This window comes from Herpailurus yagouaroundi, unplaced genomic scaffold (genome assembly GCF_014898765.1).
Source record: "Herpailurus yagouaroundi ecotype Mexico unplaced genomic scaffold, PumYag 198, whole genome shotgun sequence".
NCBI lineage: Eukaryota > Metazoa > Chordata > Mammalia > Carnivora > Felidae > Herpailurus > Herpailurus yagouaroundi.
In genome coordinates this window covers 20671862-20698649 of record NW_024412429.1, presented here as the reverse complement: position 1 = coordinate 20698649, position 26788 = coordinate 20671862, and the positions used below count along the sequence as shown (strand labels likewise).

Here is a 26788-nt window from a genome sequence, read left to right as displayed (position 1 = left end):
TCATTTGTTTTCTTCTCACTCCTCCTATCCTTCCTTGTGTGGTGTCATCCACTTTCACAGTATCCGCTATTATTCACCACACTAACCTCTTTTTCTCTGGAGCCCAGCATGTACCTGGCTCATCGCTAGCTGGATGATAAATGCATGAATGAATGAGTCTTTAAACTTATGTCTGCCAAATTCATATTCCTAGCTCAGCCTTCAGCAGACTGAGAGATCTAAAACTATCTTAAATCTGCACTGGATGGTGTCCAGCCATCTCGGCTGAAGATTTACAGAACTGAGCTCATAATCTTTCTCTCCCAAACTTGCTCCTTCTCTTATATATATCTTACCCTGGTTAAAAGCACCACACTTTATCTATTTGCTCATTCCAGAAACCTGGCAGTCGCATAACTCCTTTTGTTATGCCAGCCTCAGAAAACAGTAATCAGAATCGACGAATGCACATATCTTACACTCTGGTTTTTACTGCCCTGTCTCCTGGTACAGTCCTTTTTGGCATACCTGTGTGTTTCATATGTTGGTGATTCGTATGTTGGACTATTCTAGAAGAATTATAAAAAAGTGCAGATTTTACCCTTTCTGGGGTAAATAACATTATGATTTTCCCATGTGAAGAAAAAGAATCCTTGTAGTTTGGCAGCTTATGTTTTGAGATTGCCCAAGAAAGAATCACACAAATACCCACTCCCCCATCCCCTCATTTTTAATTCTTCACACTGTTAGGTATACAAAATAATGGAGGAAAAAACTTGTGAAAAAACTGGAATTTTTATCCAGAAGTTAGATATTCAGATGCTTTGGCACTAAGTGGAGATTTTCAAAATTTTTATTTCCAATGTTCACAGAAATGTGGCTGAGAAAACTGAACTGTGCACTTCATTAATGTTAACTGCTGAGCAACCAAACATCTTGCTTTCTGTCACTTCACCCTTTCCAAATGGAGTCATGTTAAATTCTTGCTGCAAGGGTCTGTGTACAGCTTTTGTGATGTCCTTCTGGGGCGCCTTATGTGTGGGGTGACCGACCTTTAGGAGTGCTGGCTCAAAGCCAGAGGGAGGCAAAGTTAGAGCAGAAACTTTTATAACAAGCATGATGAAACTGGCAATGATCATTTTTTCATAATGACATAGATACATCATGTAGGAAATCCATCTTAACAGACATTATCCATAACTTAGGATATTGATTTATAAAATTCTTTTTAACAGCATTTTATACTGTGATGGACAGTATGAAGCTAGGATTGTGACCGACCGTGTCACTTTTAGTTTTAAGAGCCCTTCAGGGATTGACCAGAAAGAGGTCATGCCTCTTCTGATGCAGGTGAGGGAATACACAGTCCCAGCCTGGCTACCCCACCTTGAACATTCTAGCCTCAAAATCCCCTGTAGTGTCAGCAGAGACTTCCACTGAGACCGCATTACAGCTTCATGTTTTCCTTTGCCCGGACTTGCTTCTTTCTCTTTCTTTTCATTTCCTTCTACAGATGTTGATCCCTAAAGCATTACATAATAAACATCCTGCATACCAGTCTACATCTCAGAGTGTGCTTCCGAGAGAGCCCAACCTGCAACACCTACCACGTAAAAGTTTGATGAAGCTTTGGCAGATGAACATAGCATGAATGCGAATGCTGTGAGGCTTCCCCTAGCACAGGAAACTCATAAAGGTTACCAAGTAAACAGATTCATTCATTCTGGCAACATTTACATACCAGGCACTCCCAGGAATACTGAGATGAATAAGACATAATTCCTTGTCCTCTGGTGATGGATATAGACATGCACAAATGGTCACAATACAACACAGTAAGTGCTGTAGTGGGAGATTGCACAATGTGCTCATGGAACACAGATGAGAGAGCCATGAAGGCTGTCAGAGTGTTCCTGAAGACTTCACAGGAGGAAATATTTGATTGGAAAATTAAAGGGTAAAGATGAGAGACAGAACTGCAAGCTGGAGTGATGGCATACAAAGAGAAAAAAAGGTGAAAAGAGGAATGACAGATTTAGGGGGAGTAGCTGTGTAAAATGTCTAGTGGGAAGGGGGGGCTGTGATGAAGGTGGAAGTCATGAAAAATTATCCTAGAAAAGTAGTTGGACCAGAGCTAAAGAAGGAGTGGTTGCCTAGTGATAATGTACAAGGAGGAGATAAAGAAAGATATCTAAAGCAGACTTAGACTCCATGGGGGGCAACATTGAGGAAGAGCACTTAGTAAGAAACTTTGAAGAACCATCAAAGCGATAGAAGGAGAACTGGGAGGGCTGTGTTGCAAAAGGCAGGAAAGGAGAGAATTTCAGAGAGGTGATGGTCAACCTTGTTATGTGCTCCAGAGATGGTCAGTGGGTCGAGTACTTCAAAATTAGCCATTGTGCCCACATTGGAATGAGCAAGCAAATGGTGGCATACTCATAAATGGAATTCAGGCAAGAAGAAAGGAAAAAAACATGGAACATGGTGTTGAATGAGAAAAGTCAGATCAACTACAAAGTCAGGTTTAATTAAACCTATAGTGCTTAGGAATACTTGCTTACCTGGTAAAAATGCAAAAGAAAGCTAGAAGAATGAGTGCTCTAAATTAAGACAGTGTTTCCTTGAAAGGAGAAAAGGGTAATGAGCTGGTTGGGCATGAGGGCAGCTGCTGGGGTCTGGTGTGTTCTTTCTTGATCTGAGGGATGTTTTTATGGGTGTTTCCAATGGGAGAACTCTTTGGACTGTACATTCTTATTTTGTGAGCTTTTCTGTGATGTAGTTTATATTTCACAATAAGTAAGGCTAACAAATAAGCAATTGGAATGATTAATCCAGAGTAATGGTAGCTCTTGGTGAGTAGTTTCACGAGAGTGGTGAGTGGTGGTGGTCGGATTGTGTTTGGTTGAGAAGCTAAAACAACAAAATCTGGAAATGCAGATCATTTTCTTCATATTGGCGGGAAATAGGAAGAGATAATTTGGCCTTTTGGAGTAGGTAACCTTTAAGTTAGTAATAATCCTAAACTAAATGCCCTCAGTTAAATTTTATAACATATGCAAGTAAACAGAAGTAAATTACAAATAATTGAACAAAACGTTGTTAAAACTCATGGTGACAAGTGACTTCTTTTTCTGAAACAGATTTTTGAAAGCTTTGTTCATAGCTGCTATTTAATGTTAATCTAATGAATGATTCTTAGAAATTTGGAATTATAAAAAGGGACTGACTACTTGAAAAAGTGAATAAACTAAAACACAAGCAACTCAAACATATATCATTAATCATTTGCCTTTAAGGGGCTGGAATCTTTGGTGTATTAGTATTTTTTAGTTTTAGCACAGTATTTACACTTTGTAATGTTTTTGATATGGCAAATTACAACACATTTATTTACCTTCATGAAAACCCAAATTTTGACATCCACACTAATGTCCTCCTGCTGAGGCCAAGGAATGTTACGAATTAGAGGGAACTTTTATTTTTTTTTATTTTTTTATTTTTTTATTTTTTGACTGTTTATAAACATTTGGAATTTTATTTAAAAAAAAAAACAAAACAAAACATCACAACCATGAACATTGTTACAGTTAGAGGCCCCCTTGGTTCTCCACAATGATACTGAGCATGCTCACAAGGGGTTCCCATTGTTTAGTCTTAGTTAAACAACCATCTTTAAAAGAAGGAAAAAAAACTCGGCACACTACCATTTAACTTGTTTTAATGTTTCTTCACAAATGGTGAAAAATACTAAAGTACAGACAAGGAATAATCATAATGTTGTGGCCAACATTATAAATATGGAATTATAAATTTAAAACATTTTCTGGTTTAAAAAATAAATCTGGTAGTCAATGCAGCTCTGCGGGGTCTCTGCGTCTAGTAGGGCCGGTCTCTGCGTTCCTGACGGTGCTCGCCTTTATCCATTTTCCCGGGGCCTCCACGCCCGCCTCTTCTGCCTCCCATCTGTTCCATCAAAGGCCCAGGGGGCCCACCGGGGCCACCTCGTCTTCCTCCACCAAAGCCACCTCGGTCCATGCCCCGGCCACCACGGAAGCCACCTCTGTCTCCACCACGGCCACCTCTGAACATTCCACCAGGACCACCGCGGTCCATGAGGCCGCCTCTTCCTCCTCGCATGCCACCAGGGCCACCTCTGCCACGGTCACCACCCGGGGGTGGAAAGGGTGGTGGAAGGAAGCCTTCAGGCTTCGGGGCCTTACACTGGTTGCATTCTGTTCTCCAGGCGAAGTTCTGGTTTCCACACCCCGGATTGGGGCACTGCCAGTCTCCAGCTCGGTGCTGGACGTTTCCTCCTCCGGATGGGTTCCCCCCGGGAACCCCGGGGCCCTCTTGGGGGAAAGCCACCTCTGTCTCCTCCACGGCCTCCCATGCGACCCATGGGGCCCCCAGGACCTCCTGGGCCCCCTGGACCTCCACGGAGCGGTGGCGGCATCCCCCGGCCCTCACGGGGAGGCATACCACCCCGCATGCTGTTCATTGGAGGCTTCTTCCGAGCAAGAGAAACCTTAAGTTTGCTCCCTTGAAAATCTTTCCCATCAAACCACTCCACGGCCGCCTTGGCAGTTGGTGGGTCTTCATAGGACACTGTAGCATCGCCTTTGGGCTTTCCTGTTTCCTTGTCCAAGTAGATATGGATCATGGGTTGTCCGGTTCTCTTGTTCATCTTAACAACTCCACACTGCTTAAAGAAGTCTGCCAGATCATCCAGAGTCACATTGTCATTTAAGCCTTGCACATAAATTGCACTGTTGTCAGAGTCTTCATCTGGATCTACAGGTGGGCCTAGATCAAGATCTGGTCCTTCGTCCATGGGTCCACCAGGCTTATTGAAGCCACCTCGCTCTCCAGCGCCCATTCCACCGCGTCCTCCTCCCCGCCCACCTCTGCTCATGCCTCCACGATCAAATCCCCCTCTTCCCCTGCCCCGGTTATCAGGGCCACTCATGCTCCGGTTCTCTCCTGGTCCGGAAAATCCTCCAGACTCCTGCCCATAAACACCCATGCTACTGGGGTGGTCCTGTCGGAATGAACTCTGCTGCCCGTAGCTGCTGCTCTGTTGGCTATATTGACTTGGAGCCTGGCTGTAGGATCCAGTTTGGGGGGGATAACTAGTGGGCGGCTGCTGCCCATAGCTGCTTTGTTGACCATAGCTACTCTGCTGTCCATAGCTGCTCGGCTGCCCATAGGTGTTCTGCTGAGAGTAACTGCTCTGATCATAACTAGTCGGCTGTGTAGAGGAATAGCTGGTAGGAGGATAAGATGGTGGTGCCGTGACTGGCTGCATGGGGTAGCTCCCAGGTACCTGGGGATAACTGTAGTTACTCTGTCCATATCCTAGGCTGGGCTGGTTGTAACCCCCTGTGCTAGATTGAGGTTGACTAGTCTCAGCGGGTTTGTTACCATCCTGCGGTCTTGCAGGTGCAGTGGCTGCCGGCTGCTGCCCATAGGCTGGGTAAGCAGGCTGAGTGCCATATGCAGACTGGGCTGCATAGGAGGTCTGGGTGGTAGTGACCGTAGCAGTGGTGGTATCATAAGCACCAGAGCCGTACCCCTGGACAGGCTGGCTGTACGCCTGGGGGGCAGTTGGAGTAGTATAACCAGCAGGAGGTTGTCCATAAGAAGTTGCATAGGCAGTCTGCCCATAGGTCGCAGTGGTCTGAGCCTGGGTATAGCTGACATCAGTGGGCTGTCCATAGGTTCCATAACTTTGCTGCCCATATGCCTGGGTGGTCTGTGCATATCCTTGAGTGGGCTGGGCGGTGTAAGCACTGTAGCCCTGCTGGGCTGCAGCTTGGCTGTAGGTACTGTAATCCGTGGACGCCATTTTCTCTCCTTCCTTCTCGTTCTCTCAACGTCCCTAGAGGGAACTTTTAAGGTGTCATTCAACTTGTTCATTTCAGCACCCAGGTCACACAGTGATTGGAAAGCCACAAATGCCTGGGTCTCTTGCCTCTCAGTCCTGTGATAATTTCCCTACTGCACCTTTAAGCTCGAAGATCACATCTTTGTGTGGCAGAAGATTCCAAGCAGTTCCTATGGTTTTGTTATAATGGAATTTGGTCTGTGCCAGCAACTAAAATGTTCTGTATTTGGAAATTGTTTTCTTTTAAGTCATAGTTTGAAAACACTGAGTACTTCATAAAGTGTTATTTATAGTTAGTTTTGGGGTGGTATCATTTATTTAAGGAGAATTCATTTCCTTTGTGGAATGTGATCGGAAAATGTCTTGATTAATGGAAATTCACTGTCAATGCAACTTGTAATGCAAGCTTAAGTTCTGAGACAGGAGATCAGCTGCATAATCTTGTCAGCTTCCATAACGACATGAGCACATTTATGTTGCCTCATTTCAGAATCTCAGATATCTTTGTGGATGGCCAAGGCTTCTGTTCTCATGGTAGAGTGAGGAAAGTAACCCCTGGCTGATCAAGGGGGTGGGTCCAGGGCTGTATTCTCAGATAAACCCTCCTTCAGAGAGCTTATTCTTAGTGTGCCCTTCTCATAGGAAACATTCCCTCCTTGAGCAGCACTGTCCCTTGTAACATCTTGTATGATGCAGAGAGCAAATTCTCAGTTTAGCTCTTACCAGGATTGTTCTTTTAACCAGTGATTCTGTTATAAGGGCTACATTTCCCAAACTGAGGAGAACATTGTATCCAGGGAGTCTGCAAATCTTTATAGCTGTTGACCTTCTAAGTGACTATCAATGACATCTTCTAATTTATCACCTCACTGAGCTATTTTCATTATCTGTAACTCTCAACCCACTTAAATCTAGTCAACTTTGTGATATCAGTCCCTGTGTCTGAGGACCAACTCCTCTATCAGACTGTAGGTGTTTTGAAGACATGTTATGAGGCTGGGTAACCTTTGTGCACCCCAGTGAACCTAGAATGATGATAGGTACACACTAAGTTATTAATAATTACAAGTTAAGCAAAAGCTAATGTTTTCATTAAAACATTTTCTTAAAAGCCTTATTGCTTTTTTGTTTCTGTATGTCCAAGGGTAGTTAACTTGCTTTTTGTGCTCTGGACAATATTTGGCAGTATGACTATAAATAGCTTCTCTTCCCCTGGCCTCAGTGGCCTCTATGTGCCTTTATTCTAGAAAGCTGAATTTGCAAGGTTTCCCTTGACACCATTCCTGCAATGTTCCGTCTCTCTCACCAGGAGCATGGCCTTCTGTAACATCTCCTATTTCTTCTCTTCTAGGGTTAAAAACATTTAGCACCTTCTTGAAAATTTTTTTCTGTGAACGTTTATTTTAAATGATGTTACTATTCCATAGGAGACAAAATACAAAAACACAATAGAGGAACAATATGCAAAATAAATACAAACATCTGGGCAAAATGTAGTGGCATGCCAGCTCAAACATATTTTTCTGTTGTTAGTGTCTGCACAGTTTGTCTCTGGCTTTAATATTCATTTATGTGCCTATAATGCTTCCAGGCACAGTAAAAGAGCCCCAGGGCGTGGCTAACCTGAGGGCCCTTAGAGGCTTCCTGCAGGAGATTGCAGCTTTGCCTCTTACTGGCGGCCAGAGGTGGCTGTTCTCACTGGAGCTTTCACCCTTCAAGCCAGAAATGGGATTACCCCTGGGAACTCATTACCTCCTGTCAGAGGGTGGTTGATTTTCCTGTCTTTAATCACCTCTCAACTGCCTAGATTTCACAAAACAGTAGAGAGAGAAATAGATACATTTGACAGGTAGGTTTTGAGGAAATGAACACGTAAATTGTATCTATGGAATTCAGGAGGCACGTTTCCCATGCCTCTGAGGACCTCATTTCCACATCAGCACTTGGTTATCTGAGTGACTACTTTACTCATGTGTGGAGAAGCCTGTTTCTCCTTGCAGGTCTATCTCCTTGATTTATCATAAACATTTTAAAACTATAAGTAACTGTAATTGTTTATATTTATATTGACTGGCATTAGTTAAGTTTTGTGCTATTTAACTCTAATTTGCTTTCTTCATTTTATGCTGAAGTTGTTTTTGGCTTTCAGAGAGCTTTACATTTTTCAAGTGCTCATAGACATATAACAGATGATACATTTATCCCCATATATTGATATATGAATATACGAATTTATATTTATATATATTTATATATGAATATATTCTATATTAGGAATATGCTACATGTAATTCATATATATATATATGAATTCTTCCATTAACATGAATACATTAATATTCTGTTAACATTAACATTAGCACTGTGAATCTAAAAAAAAAAAGATAACATTAACACCGTGAAACTGGTATGGCAGATTTTACAAACGTGGAAACTGAGACAGAAGTTATGTGATTACTGTCACCCAGCTGATGAATGACAGTGTTCCTACTGAGATGTGAGGGTTAAGATTCAAAATGCAGTGTACTTGTGCCATCTCCTACCAGAATTCTCTCCTGCTATTCTAAAGATGGCATGTGGTTCCCCTGTTGGTCTGTGCTCACCCAGGTTTTTCTCTCAGTCAGTCGTGAGATGACCCATTTTCTAAGGCTCAGTTCAAGTTCGTCGCCTTCTTGAAAGCTGTCCCTGACAAAACCGTTGTGGAGGTGTTTTTCTATAAATACTTGTTATTTTTGCCACTTATTTTGTATTTGCTCCTATGTTATTTTGTGTAGTTATTTGACTATGCCAAATTAGATAGGTGGGGAGATAAGGTGAAAAACATGGGCTTTGGGCTCAAATCTTGACTGCTACTTACCAGCTTTATGGCACTTTTTTGTCTCTGTTGACTCATCTGTAAAATGAGGATTTTATTAATTCGTTTAAAAAGTATTTGTTAATGCCTACTATATTCCAGGTGCACACATTGGTGAAAAAGATTCAACCGGGCTCCTGCGTGGCTCAGTCGGTTAAGTGTACAACTCTCGGTTTTGGCTTAGGTCATGATCTTATGGTTTCGTGAGTTCAATGCATCGGGCTCTGTGCTGACAGCATGGAGCCTGCTTGGGATTCTCTCTTTGCCACTCTCTGCCCCTCCCCCACTCATGCTAGCTTTGTCTCTCAAAATAAATAAATAAACTTAAAAAAAATACAACAAAAAATCTGAGGGAGACAGACTAACAAATAATCAAGACATTGTAAACCAGTGTGAAATGATACTAAAAATAAAACCAGGTGATAAAGTGGTGACTGTGAGAAAGGTTTACATTAGCTAGGGTGGTCTTGAAAAGTCTCTATGAGGAAATTGATACTTTATCCTGAGACTTGATTGATGTGGAGAGTTAGTCTTGCAAAGACCTGATGAAGAGTTCTCCAAGCAGGAAGACCTGGAAGTGTGAAATCCCCCAGGTTTGAGATATCTTGGAGGAACAGAGGGAAGGCCAAAACAGTTGGGGTATAGTGAGCAGGTGCTGTGATCAGATGTAGGGGGTGAGATGGCTGAGAAAGGGAAGGATCAAATCATAGGGGGGCTGTGGTGTTAGTAAGGAGTTTGGGTTTTATTCTAATTGCTATAAGAAGTCAACGGAGAGGATAACAACCACCCCCCCGCTACTTTTGGGGATGCTGAATAGGTTGACACAGAAAAGCACTTAGCTCAAATCCTGATGTTAAGTGTTCAACATATTTTATACCACCTTCACATATACTTTATTATTATAACTACACCGTAAGCTCCTTAAATGCGGGTCTACATGTCATACTACTGCATTGCCTACACAGTGTGGCACACTGTGACATAGAAAACCTGACAGGGTTCATTAGATGTGAGTGGTGGCCTAGTGTGCTGTTCAGAAATAGCCTTTCTGTATAGAGACATGCACTGTTCTGAGAAATTCAATCAAAACACGAGGTTATCCGATGAGTTCTGTAACAGCAACTCGCATATAGTGGAGTGTGCAAGTATGCATATTTCTCTCCTCAATCTATATTTAATGGCCAATCTGGAAAAACATTAACTTTTATATGATTACCTGAGAGAGAGATGGAGAGAGAAAGAGAGGGAGAGAGAGAAAACAACACAAGTATAAGGGAAGAAGGCTCCCTTTACTATTTTGGAAGGGAATGTCTTCAGAAAAGTCTTTTTCTTTCTTATTTGCCACACCATCTGCTTTTCAGATAAGCAGAACTAGGGAGTCCTTTATTGAGATACATACTGTTACTTAGACCCTGAGAGTTTATTTCTTTTTGGAAATGCCAAAGCATTTGAATTTTTCTGTGCTTCAGAGCATGTATTATTTTTTCTCTTTCTTACAGAAGAGATAGAAACCCATCTATCTGGGCTTCCTGGTAAAGGTTTCGTCCTGAAGGATAGCTTCCCAAGAGCCATGTGTCACCGTTTCTATGCATAAGAAGTGGGAAGATTTTTACACTTTTCCTTTGTATGTTCACATTCAGATCACTCACTCAGGGACATGCACTGGTTTTTAAATTGTCTTCTGTTTGGAATTAAAGACGCCTCTTGGGTTTTATGCAACTCCAAAACTGAGCCAATTTAGCTCTCTCCTGAATTGGTGGCCCTTTGTGTTGTCTCTCCTCCTTTTCTTCATAGAGGGTCACCTTCAGATGATTAATAAGTACACTGCCTTCAGCTTCAAAACACATCATTTAAGAACATTTGTTTGATTTTCAGTCATCTAGTACCTTTCAAAGAAATCAGCAGAAAGGATAGAACTTTAATAAGTTAAAGGCAAATCATTATTTGATAAAATTCTCTTTTCACTCCTGTAAATCTTCAAGTTTCGTATTCCTTTTTGACAAAACTGTCAAATAAAATCCAACAAGAAGATAGGAGCAGAACCATGAAATCAAAACTGCTTTTATTCCTTTGATTTGCCCAGTCTTTAATAGTAAGTGGGATGTAGCTTTTGTTTCCCAGCACAAATGGAAACTTTTTGAGAGTACAGATCATGCCACATATTTCTGTTTCCTCCATTAGGGCCAAAACCTGGCTAGATGCTCAACACACACATAGTAAGCTGATTAGAACACTTGAGCCATTAAACTTGCATTGTTGTTTGATGCCTTCCTCCTGCAGCTTAAAACCTTAAGATATCCCACTGAGCCCTTGAATTTGGCACAATGCAAGAGAAGATGGAGTACTAACAGAGCCTTATCACTTATATGCTTCTACTCTGCTGCACTTGTGCTGTTAATTCAGGCCCTCCAGAAGAAAGCATATGTACTCTTTTAGAAAAAAAAAGGAAGACTCTGAAAGTGAGAATTCAAACGAGGATAGCTTAATTTCATTCTGTCCAAAATCTGTGAAATACAAGACAGCACTCTTTAAAGCTTTTTACTGAAGGCTAAGGGTGAGATAGTAGTGATGTTTTGATGTCTAGAACATCGACTGTTTTTCTTTCTAAGCTTTTGCAACAAGGATTATGGATAACAGTGAAACAGATGATACTTTGTAGACTAAGGTCTTGTGAAGACAAAAATATATGATTCACTTCTATTAGGTATATTATGAAAGACGTGACAGCAAACCATTAACCTGCAGCCATTTCTCATGAGGATGAGAGAGAGCTGGTCTGAGGCAGGTGTTTTGAACCGTAAGTCCTGAATCTTCTCTCTGGATTGAAAAATGCGCTGTATTTGACATAGTTTCTTGCCATAAGTCTCAAAAATTAAGCTATGTACCCCTGTCAAATCTTAGCTACTCTTAGGAAGTTTTTGGATCGTATATGAATGAATTCCTCTTTATGGAATGATTACATTGGTTGACAACATGTCAAAGCTGAAAAGAGAGAGGTAGAAGATGTGTATTTAACACTTTGAACTGCTGTGGAATCTGTTGCTTAATTTTACCACCTCAAGAATTTGGAAAGGAAGATCTCGTTTACTAAAAACAACTGTATTAGGGACATTGTTTTAAGAGCTCAGTATACTAATGATTGTTTAGAGCCTTTTATTTATTTATTTATTTATTTATTTATTTATTTATTTTTTAATTTTTTTTTAATGTTTATTTATTTTTGAGAGAGACAGAGACAGAATGCAGGTGGGTTGGAGCAGAGAGAGAGGGAGGCACAGAATCTGAAACAGGCTCGAGGCTCCAAGCTGTCAGCATAGAGCCCGACGTGGGGCTCAAACTCACAAGCTGTGAGATCATGACCTGAGCTGAAGTCGGACGCTCAACTGACTGAGCCACCTGGGCGCCCCTGTTTAGAGCCTTTTAAACTGGCAAAAGTAACTTTAAATAATGAATACTCAAGATTGCTAAGAGGTTGAAACTGATATTCCTGTTCTTTTGTGGTAGATTGTTTTCCACCACAAATTGGAAAGCAATCTGGCATATGGATTGAAAATAAAAACATTGATAGTCTTTTTTTCAGGATTTCCATTTTTTAGTGGAAATACTTGGAAGCAAGAGACAAATGCACAAAAATTTCATTGAGATCACATGCATAATTATAAAAGCAAAACAAAATGAACTCAAAATAAATGAGCAATAGTTGTGGAATGCTTATTCAGGTTAGGATACCTCCATTCAGTGGCCTTCAAAATAATGGTTAAGTACCAATAAAAACATGGTAAAAAATATTATTATACAATTAGTGAAAGAAGGCTGACTCTTAAATTATTCCAGTATTACAACTATTAAACTGTTTTGAAAGAAATGTATTAAAATTATAATATTAGTTATGTTTGGGTAATGGTATTATCTATTTATTCAGCCAATAAATAGACTATGTAAATCACATATATTCTCATGTACCTCATACAAATTTTTCATTGGTATTCTATTTTAAAGATTAGGAAAATACATAAATAATAAGATGCTTTATGCCAGAAACTTAGTGTTCAGATTTATTGTTCAGGCATCATTCCAATACTTTGGATACTGAAAATATGCTCGGGTGTTTATTTTTCCTTGAAAATGTATCAATTTATCAATTGCATGACTAAGGACTAAAGTACATGAAGGTTCTTTCAACAACCCAGAAAATCTGCATTTCAGATACTAAGGTTATAGTTCCAGTCAAAAGTTCTACTATCAAGACAGTTGCTATTGAGATAGAGAAAAGTGAGTGACTTCCATCAATCCTATAGACTTTAAAGGTATGTCCAGTGTGACACTATTACTTAACTTCTCTGTGGCCAATTTCCTCATCTTAAAATGGTGATAATAGTCATAGGGTTGTTTTGAGGATTAAATAAGTGTGTGTGTGTGTGTGTGTGCGCGCGCGTGTGTGCGCGCGTGTGTTATATCTCAAATTTAGAGCAGTGCTTGGCACCTAGGAAGTTCTCAACAAATGGGAGCCAGTACTGTAGTTGTGTTGATCTAGTTGTAACTTCATATGCAACATGCCATCACTTCCCATTATTTGTTCTCCCTATTACTTGATTATATCATCTGCTTATTCTTCAAACTAATTTTGGCACTAACTACCAAATTTCAGTAAAACAAAGGCAATGAAAATTAAGCTATAATTTTGTAATGTGTCTTCCCATTCATATAGGTCTGGCACATTTCTTGTTCAGTTGATTCCTAGTAATTTTAGATTTGAATTTAGAATTAGATTTTAGATTAGAATTTAGAATTAGAGTTTTTTCATAACATTTCTTAATTGGTTATTAGAAGAGTTACTGATTTTGGTTGGATGATCTTGTATCTGGCAACTGTTGTGTGCCTTTGTTTTAGTTCTAACTAGTTTTCTGGTTTATCTCTCTGTTAACTAGTAAACAAGACAGTCTGCAAAATGACTTTTGTTGCCTACCAGCTAATGTTTAATGATTCATCTCTTTTTTTGTCTTTTGCATGAACTATGAACAATTCTACATAATTACACTGATAACGGATATCTTTATTTAAAGTGTTTTCAGTGTTAACCTCTTAATGTGTTTATTTGTATTTGATAGATACCATTCATCAATTTATGAGAGATTTCATCTATCTTTAACTTTGGTATAATTTATTTATATTAATTAATTAATTAATTAATTTGCAGTTTTATACCTTTATTTGACAATCAGTGATTGGCTCTTGTCCACATTCACTGTAGATATTTGAAGGTGGTGACAGGTATATAGGTAAACAACATATAGAGCTTGTTGGGTGAATCTTCATCTTTGCTGTGTTTTCTGGAAAACTTCATGTGGATACAGTAAGCAGCATTCCTCATTTCCTTTGGCCCAGACAGCTTTGTTGAACCTGGTGTCAATGAGCACATCTAGAGTTCCCATCTCCTTTACAGCAAATTTCTGGATCTCTTTGAGTGCACCAGGGGCATGCTTCTTGAAACCCACTCCATGGATGTGCTTGAGAATATTGATGGTGTATTATCTGGTCATTACCTTGTTGGTGGCAGAGTGACCCTTATTCTTCTCACCACTCTTCTTTGTGGGAGCCTTTCTACCTGCTCTGTCTGGGAAGCAAGAGCACGAGGTATTGTAGGAAAGGGAAACCAGTGTGCAAGTACGTAGTGTAATTCTTAAAGCTCAAGAACAAGTCTTCAATTTTGTCACAGACTTCTCCCTCATGTTAGGATGATCATGTAATTAAATAGTTAACACACAGACTCTTAATACATTTATTTTTTTTTTATTTTTATTATTTTTTTTTCAACGTTTATTTATTTTTGGGACAGAGAGAGACAGAGCATGAACGGGGGAGGGGCAGAGAGAGAGGGAGACACAGAATCGGAAACAGGCTCCAGGCTCCGAGCCATCAGCCCAGAGCCCGACGCGGGGCTCGAACTCGCGGACCGCGAGATCGTGACCTGGCTGAAGTCGGACGCTTAACCGACTGCGCCACCCAGGCGCCCCTTAATACATTTTTTAACATTGGATGACTCTTTTACTTCTAGAATAAATCCTGCTTGGCAATTGAATAATATTTTCTTTTAATATCCTTCTATATTTTGTTCACTCAGATATTATGTTTAGGAATTTTACATCTGTTTTCCAGAAGAGATAAAAATCCATAGTATAGTGCGTGTGTGTGTGTGTGTGTGTGTGTGCACGCACACGTGTACATGCATGTGTGTATTACATTTTTCTCACTTAGTGATCAGTTTTGAATTCTTTTCTAGAATCAAATATAATGTATACTAATCTTCACTTCTTACTATTGTTTGAAGCCTTTAGTTTTAAAAAAAACTTACCTGGAAAGTCATCTGAGAGTATTTTCTGAGGAGAGATAAATCTTTTTTTTTTAAGTTTATTTATTTATTTTGGGAGAGAGAGAGGAGAGAGAGAGAGAGAGAAGCAGAGAGAGAAGGAGAGAATCCCAATCAGGGGCTCTATCTCATGAACCATGAGATCATGACCTGAGCCTAAATCAAGAGTTGGACATTTAACCAACTGAGCCACCCAGACACCCCCAGACTCTTAATTTTAAGATGATGTAATAATTCTGATGATAGTCTGATTTCAGATTTTTTTTTTGCGAACATTTTTCCTTCATTGGTAAGATTACAGGTTTTATTCCTTATCTTTGGAATTCACAAATTTTGTTTGATGGCATCTAGATTATATTCCACAATTTACCCTATGCCTACTACAAAACCCTTGGAGAAAATTCAAGTAATTCCTCTCTGAAAATTTGGGACTTCATCAGTTCAAGTAAATTTTCCTGTATGATTTTCTTCATCGTTTTCTACTTCTTACCTCTTTCTTGTTAGGTAGATGTTAGGTCTTCTGGATTGTTCTTCTGTCTCAATATTTCTCATCTTTTTGTTCTGCTGCATTGAAGACGGGAGGGCTTCTCAGCAGGGTCTTGAAGTTCACTAATTCAGCTTTAAGCCTGTATCTTTCTGATGTTTTTTACTTAAATTTGTCATTTGAGCAATCTTAGTTTTAATAAAAAAAAACCCACTTTGTTGAGGTATGATCGATACACAAAAAGCTCTACATATTTAATGTATACAATTTGGTGAGTTTGGAGGTAAGTGAAACCATCACTGCAATCAATGCCATGAACATATCCAATTACTTCTTTTTTCTAGTATCTTCATTAATTTTTGTGGATGTAACATCTCTCAATGTTTCTAAGAATTCTAATTATATTTATTTTAAACTTCTATGATATATCAACTTTGTTTTTGAAGATGTTAGTTCCTTGTCTTAGTCCAACAACTGTTTTCACATTATTGGCTTTTCTGAAATATTTGTATTTATAATTGAGGTCTGAAATTGGCAAGTAATGATAGCTAGAGATGATTTCCCAGAAAATGTGAAGAAAATAATTCCTTCGGTGAGTGAATTTAGATTCTGTTCATAAAGATTTGGCTGGAGAGAGGGTGCATGGTTGTGACCAGAAGATATTGCTTCTAGATTACTCAAGAGCTTGCTTAATAGATGTAGAGGATGCGTGTTCATAAGGGAACTAGAAGTTACCTGAAGCACCACGTGGTATTATCTTTCTTTTGTCCCAATAACTTCTGTAAAATTCCTCTGGCAGAACTTCCATTTTGTTTAGAGAGCTCTTTTTGAGGCATTAGTCAGGAGGCTTAGGTATAGTCAGCAGTACAGTAATTTTGCAGCTCACCATTCCACTACCCAATTGCGCTTCTAGTCCCTGTTGTCTTTGATCTTGGTGTTCTTCTTGGATTCTGAGGGGAACACTCACTTCTTTAGTAGTCTTCTCTTGTGCCTTTTTGGTGCTATAGGTTCAGCTCTGTGAGATTTTACCATCAATCTGAACCCATCTGCCTGTATCTTCTAGAAATTCCCCACTGTTCTGGTCTGTGGCTGGCACCCTTCCCAGGTTTCTCGTGCTACCATGGATTCATTTTTATTTTTAAATCTCTTGTGTTCTTTGAGTGGCATCCTGGGAAGTAGGAAAGATTAATACATATGCTCAGATATCCATCACAAAGCAGAAAAAAACTCAGTTTTTAGTATTAGCACAAAAAAATTTCTTAGTTCTGAGGAGTCAGCATAGTTTATTTTACAAAATGCATCATTTTTCTTTTAGTTTAAGCTTTGAAATATTGTTTCAAAAATATTAAGTGTCCGGTACTGTGCCACGTGCTTTGCACACATTTTTCAATATCTTAATAACTGTAGAAATTCAATATTATTTTTTGGGGTGTCTAGGTGGCTCCGTCGGTTAAGCATTAGAATCTTGGTTTCCGCTCAAGTCATGATCTCACGGTTCCTGGATGGAGGCCCACATCAGCTCCTGGGCTGATGGTGTGGAGTCTGCTTGGGATTCTTTCTCTCCCTCTCTTTCTTCCCTTTCCTTCCCCCTACTCCCTCTCTCAAAATAAATAAATAAACTTTAAAAAAATTAAAAAAAAAGAAATCAAGTTATTTTTCTATTTTACAGATTAAAAAGCAAATGCCTGGGAAACTTGAACTAGTAAATGATTTTAATCAACCCAATGCTTTCCAAAGCCATATTTTTCAAAAGAATAAATTAATTTAAATATAGAACACTGGAGACTTCATAGCATTACTTAAAATGTTAAGTTTTATGGTTTCATAATTTGGCTAAAGACTACAGGTGTATGTAATATTTTCCACATCACAGATTTCAAAGAAGACATTAAATATTTGCATTGACTTTGGAAGAGATTGTCTCAATCCACTAAATGTTTAATTTCTCCAATTATTTCATTCTGGTGTCCATTTTCCTTATCCCTTCGGAGACAGCAATCACTATAATACATTACTAAAGGTATGTGTTTATCAACATTTATATCTATATGTATATCATTGTTGTGTTGGCAACAATTATTTCCACGATCTAAGTATCAGCTACACATCTTTCTGTGGAATATAGGTTTGGCCATAGTATGATAAACATTTCTGAAAAATAAACACACAACAGTTCAATGATCATAGTCATGAATAGGGATGAAGAATGGGGGCACTGAGCATTTTTGGTCCCCTTGTAACCTTAAATACTTGCTTATCTTTTTAACAACTCATCTGTGGTCATTTATAATTCAAAGAGTTTAGTCCAGTAAATTTGTTCAGGTTGCATTAATGGCCACAGAGGTCTGAGGTGAGAAAAATTACTTAAGTTTATTGAAATAAGGAAAAATTTAAAAGTCCAGCTCATTATTTAAACAAAAAGATGAAACTATTTATTAGCGATGTGAGTAAAATTATGTTAATTATCTAATGCTACTGATATCATTTAAGTGACAAAAGAATTCTTTAAAATGCTTTAACATTGTGTAACTTGCTGTCACTCCTTATGGATTTGAGTTTTAAGAATGATCCAGGCTACTTTTTATATTTGTCTGTAACTTACCTTTGATAATTGCCACTTGCCAAATCATGAAATTAGAATAGATGCTGTTCTTATATGCTCTGTGAAAGAAAGGGTGACAAAAATACATCATTACCACCCCCATCCACAAAACAGTTAACTTTATTTTATTTTTAATTGATATTATTTCACTTGAGACAATTAAATATGCACAGACAACATTGTGTCTTAATTTAGTTATTGTACACAACTTTATCTATTTTCTGGCCATTTTTGGCCATTTGCATAGTCTTTTTGGGGGTACAGTTGGTATTTAGACTGTAGGGACAATTTCCCCCCCTTTTTCTTCCTCCTTTCTTTCTCTCCCTCTCTGCCTTCTCTCTCTCCTTCTCTCCTTTCTTTCTTCACTTCTCTTCCCCCCCTCCTCTACCCTCCTCCCTTCTCCCTTTCATTATTATTATTTTTTCTTTCTAGTTGTCATCATTATATTATAGATCGAAGTTGTAATGTATAGATAGAGAGTTAGGTCTATCTTCTAAATTTATCTGGCGCTAGGCTAATAATCTTGTCGTTATCACCTTTTGTAGCTTCCTTAAGCAACTAAGCTCTTTTATTTTTTCCTCTGTTCTCCATTTGGAGTTGCTATTTATGTGAGTGCTTATCATACTTGGCATATGTTCCCAGTTTTTTTTCCTAATTCACTTACTCAGACTCCTAATTAGTGGCGAATTACTCCTTCATTTTATCACCTGATTCTTGAAGGAAGCAGCCTATTCTGGAAATGTTTAAAAGTAAATGGAAATCAAAAAATTATGTGAAAATGAATTCATGATTTAACTCAACTGATGAGAGTATTTGTCTTAGCTGCTTAAAGTTCGGGTTGTTTTCTAATCATCTTTGTTTTTAATTTAATACCTTTAAATTCTGAAGAATGGATACATTCCTACCCATTTCTAGTTATACTGAAGCCAGAAATGAGAGAAAAATAATTTTCAGCTGCAAAAAGTTGATACTTTATATTTTTGTATAGATCCGTAGGGAAGCTTCTTATAACAGAGGGATCAAAAGTTGACCCAAACTGGGGAAACTGAATTAAGTCTTAATGAAGCCTAAATTAAATGCAAATATAATTGTATTTGAACCACCTCTTGAAATAAAAGGATTCTTGACAATGAAAATTTATTTTATATTTTTTATTAAAAACATAGTGTACATTCACTATAAAAATTTTGTAAAATATGGGAAAATATAAAGGAAAAAAACATCTCACTGCCAATAGATATTTACTGTAACTTTTTGACATTGATTTCCTATATCTTTTTGGCACATGGATGTTTGTGCACAAATATACACATATTTTAATTTTTTAAAAAAATGTTTATTTTTGAGAGAGAGACAGTCAGAGCATGAGCAGGGGATGGGCAGAGAGAGAGGAAGACACAGAATTCAAAGCAGGCTCCAAGCTCTGAGCTGTCAGCACAGAGCTCGAACTGGCAAACTGCGAGATCATGATCTGAGCTGAAGTTGGACGTTAACCGACTAAGCCCCCCAGGCATCCCTACACATGTTTTAAAAACATGTTTTTTAAAAACACATGTTTTACACATGTTTTTAAAAAGCACACTGTATATCGTTTAAACTTTAACAAATTTATCAATTTTGTTGGCTCAAATGGAGCTAAGATCATTTTTTAAAATGTGCTGAAACCTGGCATCAAACTAATCTCTGAATTAAAAAAATTACTTCAAACTGATCTGTTACAGAATTTTTAAATCCTCGAGTATGCTTCTAAATCTCTCATTAGTTGCTTCATATCACTTTAATTTGTAATCATTGGGGGAGAGGCGATAGATTCCCCTGTGTATTTCGTTATTGAAATCGTAATTTTATTCCTTAATTTGAAAAGCTCCAATAACCTTTACTATTGAAGAAAGTTTTAAGCTCATTCTAAAGAAATCTCTCTAACTTTGCTGCTATGAAATTGTTTTAAGTAGAAACAGAAGCTATTAACAGAAGTTAATAGCTGCAGTGGGTGATCCATTTTGACTAAGCCACTCTCAGGAATAGAGGCAGATTCAAGGTTGCTGGGTCTGATTTGGAGGGTCTTCTTTAAGAAAAAAAATTATATTGCACTTGGCAACTGTAATGAAAATATATGTTTGTAAGTACATTGCTATGGCCACTTCCAGAGTCTTGGAAGGAGCCCCTGTAAATGAGGAGCTTCTGATGCTTAAGGCTTCATTAGCTCCATGTTAAATTTTCCTTGGCTCAGGAGTTAACATTAGTTTTCATTTGAGAAGCATAGTTACATTTCACAACACTATGTTACTGATTGTAGATTTGTAGGTACTTATTTCAATGGGAAGAAATGGTGGGAAGAGCTGGGCCTGTACAGAAGGTTCTGCAGACTAAGACTAACAGAGGAGCTTTTATGTGCCTGAACCTTCAGGTGATGGCCTAGTGGCCATATTATTGATGCATTATTATTTCAGGTTCAGAAGTCACAAAAGGCAGTCTAGACTGGTAGCCAAATAAGGAGAAGGTCAGAAGCTGAAACAGAAGTCCCTATCTCAGGAGCCAAGAAAGTAACCAGAAAGGCAGCCCTTGGTGAACACAGGTGCTGTTGCCCATGACCATCTGGGTTCAAGTGATCAGAGATGGGATGATATCGACCCATGATGTGACAATGAGCCTGGCATATGCTGAGGATATTCTTGAGTAAGACGACTTTCCAAATTTTAAATTATGGAAAGAGAACATGATTTGGAACCAAAAAATCTGCATTTGAGTTCACTTGTTGCCTCTTAATAGCTGTGTAATCTTGGGCAAGATTCAGTTTCCTGAAATTTAGTGGCTTAAAGTAACAAAGTTACTTTTTTTCATGAATCTGCATTTGGGTGGCGTTCAGTGGGGACAGCTTGTCTCTTCTCGACTTGGCATCAGATGCAGTGGATCAAAGGCTGGAGGCTAGAATGATCTGGGACCTTATTCACTCACTGGTCTGGTGATTGATGCTGGCTGTCTGCTAGGACCTCTGGCTGTGGCTGAACATCTACACATGGTGTCTCCACATGGCTACTTGGCGTCCTCATGGTGTGGTAGCTGGTTTCCAAGGGCAAGTATCCCTAGATAACCAGGCAAAGCTGAATCACACTTCTAGCTTGGCTTCAGAAGTCAAACAAGGTCATTTCAAGGGGGAGAGAACACAGACTACATTTCTCAATAGAGAAGTGCCAATGTCATTCTATAAGACAAACGTGTCAGTCTCTTTAGAAGATACAATCCAGGGGCGCCTGGGTGGCGCAGTCGGTTGAGCGTCCGACTTCAGCCAGGTCACGATCTCGCGGTCCCTGAGTTCGAGCCCCACGTCGGGCTCTGGGCTGATGGCTCAGAGCCTGGAGCCTGCTTCCGATTCTGTGTCTCCCTCTCTCTCTGCCCCTTCCCCATTCATGCTCTGTCTCTCTCTGTCCCAAAAATAAATAAACGTTGAAAGAAAAATTAAAAAAAAAAAAAAGAAGATACAATCTGCCACAAGAATAGTAATAACACATATTTATTGAATACTTAATTGACATCAAATTTTAAATGATTTACACACATATATTGCCTCATTTAATTTATCACGAGAAACTCTTAGGTTGGTGCTGTTATTGTCTTGATTTTATAGATGACGAAAATGAGGCATTGTGTGTTTTACATCAAGAGTCAAGATTTGAACCCAGGTTTCTAGAGTTCATGCATTCTCAATCCTCAAATAGCAGAATTGTTTTCAGAATTAAATAAGATAATATACCTGAAAGAACTTTGTGAATTATAAATTTGCTGTGCAAATTTAAGTCATTTTAAGAAAAATAATTTCAGGAACATTTTCAGAAATACTAATATTTAAGATTTAGTACAGTATACATGTGTCTGAGTAGGTTACAAAATTAATTTGATAAATGATAATAGAATGGAATCTTTTGATGTTTTTTGATGTTTCCAGAAGGTAAAACCTCTGAGAGTCCTCTTTTCTCTTGTACCCACTGATCATTCTGTTCCCTACTCTAGCATATTTGGCCATGCCCTGTATTTCCATTATGGAATCAGAGAAGGTTAAAGCTATGATAAGCCTTAGGTTTTATATGGACCAACTCCCTTATGTATTTCTGGAATTTTTAGTTGTGACCTCTAGAAACTTAATGACCTTTCAGAATAAATAATAATATGGAGTGTTTTTTTCCTCTGATGTTTTCATTTGAGTTGTTTATACAACCCTAAAGAGTGACAGATTTGAGGTGAAAGACTTTTTATTTTATTTTGGAGGTTAAATATTTAGGTTGAAATGTTCTTTTTGTCATCTATTAATATTTAACCAAATGGTAATATGTGTGTAGCACAGGAAGGAAAACAGAAGATAACATTCTTCATGATCCTACAGCTTGCATTGCATGAGAAGCAGCCACCAGAAACAGTGGCTGGTTTCAAACTAGCAGAGGCTTATGATTCAGGATATATGGATTTATTGAAGTGTAGTTGTTTCATTAAACAAGACCAAGAAAGCCCATGTGTGTATACGAGTGTATGTGTGACAGGGAAATCAATGTCAATTACTCTTTTCAACACCACTCCCCATCTGTTCCACTTGAAGCTTACTGGGAATAGGTTGTTGGCAGGACAAAGCCAGGACTTTCCTTGGGGTGTTTCTATAGTATGCTGAGAGAGGCTCCATAGAGTAACCTGGGAAGGTGGCAAGGATGTGGTCCCTGGTTCCCCTCGAACTGAACCTCAAACTTCGTTGCTACTTAGGTTTGGCCACTCCATGCCTGTTTGGGACAGAAGGTCATGTTTGAATGATAACTGCATGTTGTCAAAGGTCTCAAACTCTAGTCCAGGACTGTCTTGTGTGGCCAGCATTAGGGTCACCATATTGCAGAAGCTTCTTCTGCAACAGAAAGGGCCCCAATTGATTTTTTGTGTGGGTTGGGGTTTTCTGACTCCTGAGGGAACTTGGGTTATCAGTTCAGGATCATGGTTTGTCTGGAACCCAGATGCTTAAAGCTAAAGTCACAGATGCCAGGAGCTTTTTTTTTCTTTTCCTATCCAGAGCAAAAAGATCAGTTAGGGCACAGGCATCCATTTTGCAGTCTAGACATTTCTGGTGGTCAGACTGTAAGATTTCAGGTATATTGGCTTTAGCAAGGCAATTATGGGAAGAGAAATGTTGGCTGTCGATATTCAATCCTGATGCTGCTTCATTGTATAATTAGGATAATTCAGGTAACTATAAGTCATGGAGAATTCTACCATACTATAGTTGAATTACACTGCTATGGCTCAAGATTTTGAGAACAGGTTAAAAAAAGGGTTGATTATATTTTCACTGTTGTTTCCTAAGGCTCTAGAGTTTAGTTTTCCTCTCTTCCCCATCCCTTTCTTCTCCCTTTCTTCCTACCCTTCTCCCTTCCTCCCTCTCTTCCTTCTTTTTTTTTTCAAAGAAAAATACAAAGAACTTTATAAGGCATTGTATCAGTCAGTGCACTTATTAGTTATGACATTTATGTTTTAAATGTAAATAAGCAATAACGGAAGTAAATCATAAAGTTTTTTTAAAGAATAACAGGTGAAGAATGTATGATAGACAAGAGAAAGTAAATGTTGAATAGTTGAAAATGAATTTGTTTGGTTTTATATTTTTAAAGTTTTTAAAATTTTCATGGTAGTTAACTCCCAATACTATGTTAAGATTTAAAGGAAACATTGTGATAAGCTATTTTTTCCCTCAATGAACTCACCTTCTACTATATTTTATTAATGATGAAGTTATTTGGTGTTTTCAGAGGTAAAGCTTTAGATAATCTTATTTTCGGTATTAAATCATCATTAATTTCACTTAGAAAAGTCTAAGAAAGGAGGCAATTACTTTCTGAGAGGTTTAATATTAAGAAGCAAGAGATTTTACCCAAGCTCAGACTGTAATGTTGTGCAGAAATGCATTTGTTGGGCTAAATTCTTTCTGAAGTTCCTTCTAATTACATGAAGGAAATAAATATATGAATAAAAATGTATCTGCTGTCATGCTCTTCAACTTCCTCATTAACTAATTCTTCTTAGAGTGGAATTATCACTGTTACCACTACTGATGAACTCAGATCCAAATTGTTGCCACTTTTCTGGGCAGCCTAGAGTAAACTGAAGGCCCTAGTGAGCTCTTCCCCCAAGGGCTATTGTTTCTCCCTAGAAGAAAGTTAGCTTCATAATAACTCTATGAAGACATTATATATTGTTTCCAGAATTAGAAAAAGTAAACACTGCCTACTCTTCTAAGTAGCTATTTAATCAATTAAAACTTGGGAACTGGGAGGACAGCACACATTTCATTGATTATTTCATTGAGCAGTGGCTGAGAATAAATGTGTTCCCACTGTCACAGGATGCTATGGTCTTAAAGTAAATTTCAAGACTAGTTTTCTCCCCCTACATGTCACTTTTTGCATGTGTGGAGCATTCTGAACGGTAATGTACAGTTCTATTTTATAGGGCTATGTGGTAGAGAGATTGCTGTCCCCAAAATTAGGAGCCCTGGGTTTTGATGTGGTGCTGCCACTAAATTTCTTTGTGACCATGGCAATTTTCTTCACTTTTTTTGAAGCCCACTTATAAAATAAGGGTTAGAGATAAGGTAATCTCTAAGATTCCCTGTGCTCTAAAATTATATACATAAAATATTATATATATAAAATGCTAAAGGGCAGTGATACATACCTCCTGAATTCCTTTGGGACTTGTAATCCAATATAATCATATTTCAAGGGGATAAAGAGTTTTTATCAGGCAGACTAATCATATATTTGCTACATGAATTGGTCCATACTCGTGAGTTGTCCAACAAGTTATTGAGTTGAAACATTGCCCATGCACTGAACTGGACAAAGGTGATACAGATGTGGCCCTTACCTTCACAAGTATACACAGTAATGGGGTATACAGGCATTAAGCAAATAGCCACACTAATATATATATATATATATATATATATATATATATATATAGTTACACATTTATCCATATCTCACCATAAGTGCTATGAAGGAAATAAACAGGGTGTGGTGATGGAGCTAACATGGGGGTCACTTTATATCAGGTGGTTAGGGAAGATGTCCATGAGTAAGAGACAGAGCTGAGAAACTCAAACCTGAATGATGAAAAAGAAGTAAGTCTAACAAAGATGGAGGGAAGCAAATGAGTCAAGGTTCTGAGCAAAGAGAGATTTATACATTTGAAAACAAAAAGGGGTCCCATGTGGCTGCAGAAATGACTGGTAAAGTGGTAAGAAGTGAAGTGGGCATGGCAGGAAGCAGGAGGTCACACAGGGCCATGTGACTTTTGGATTCCATCCTAAGTGTCAGGGGAAACCACTAAGGAGATCTGAGCCAGTAAATGAGTTGATCCAATTGTGTTTAAGATAGCCATAATTTCTGGGTTGAGAATGGATTGGAGAGAAATAAGAGTGTCTTTTACACAGAAGACTTACAGTAGTCCTGGAGACAGAGACAATGAAGACTGGACTAAGGTAATGACAGTGGATAGATTCAACATAGATTAAGGAACCGATAGGTTATAGATGAGAAAGAGTAAGGAAATCACATGGTTACATTTTTTAAAGCAACTTTTTTAATGTTTATTTATTTTTGAGAGAGACGGAGACAGAATGCGAGTGGGTTAGGGGCAGAGAGAGAGAGGGAGATACAGAATCCAAAGCATGCTCCGGCTCTGAGTTGTCAGCACAGAGCCTGATGTGGGGCTTGAACTCACAAGCTGTGAGATCGTGACCTGAGCTGAAGTTGGACGCTCAACCAACTGAGCCACCCAGGTGCCCTAGCATGGTTTCATTTTTAATGTGCATATAAATATATTTAAATTAGTTTCCATTAAAGACGACTTTTTAGTGTATTGTTCACACATAGTTATATGCATGTATGTGTCTGTGTATGTATGTATTTGGAATTGTCATACATTTTATTGTTTATTCCTCTCTTATTCTTTTCTTTTCTTTTTTTTTTTAGTTAACTGCAAAGACCTATAATTACTCTTGTATTAGAATGGGTCCAAGGAACAGACAAATGTGTAAGATATAGTATTAATGCTTTAACTTTCTGGTCTTTCGGAATCAAAATACTTAGCTTCTTTAAAACCAAGTACAGCTTTTCCTTCCTTGGGGAAGCCTTTCCTATTCTTGCCAACAGAGTGTGGATACTCTTTCCTATGGCCTGCACTTCAGCACCATCCGCGTGATGCAATCATTCCTTTGCATATCTGATTCTTCCAGACCTGAGTTTATCTAGTGCATGGACTCTCTTCTATTCATTTGTTTGCCCGTAAGTGCCTCCCTCTGCCTGACACACATATGCTAGAAGATAATTGAACAACAAAGAGATCATATCCATTCTTGGGATGTGGTACTTATCTTTCTATGTTCCCTCGTGATGGTAGGAAAATGGAGATTAGAGAGTTGCTTATGTGAGTTCTACATGTCTGCTATCATTTCTCTATAATAAGTCAGAGATATTGGATGGTTGTGATTTGGCTGTCATAGATCTTGGCAAAGTGTCATAGGAAGAACTTAATCAACAGTTCCTGTGTGGTTCATCAACTCAAAGCTCTTCAAATTGGAAGGCAGC

General features: G+C 38.6%; 2 protein-coding genes and 1 pseudogene across 8 annotated transcripts in view; 1 reads left to right on the top strand and 2 right to left on the bottom strand.

The window, feature by feature from the left end:
- GRM1 (glutamate metabotropic receptor 1) overlaps positions 1–26788 on the top strand; it is a 434400-nt gene that overhangs the window by 90688 nt on the left and 316924 nt on the right. The window lies entirely within an intron of this gene.
- Positions 3681–5861, bottom strand: LOC121013348 (RNA-binding protein EWS-like). Its single transcript, XM_040448940.1, is given in 2 exon segments — positions 3681–4308; positions 4310–5861. Coding segments are annotated over 2 exon segments (1968 nt in total). The 5' UTR covers positions 5825–5861; the 3' UTR covers positions 3681–3855.
- On the bottom strand, positions 13960–21220 carry LOC121013482 (60S ribosomal protein L31-like; annotated as a pseudogene).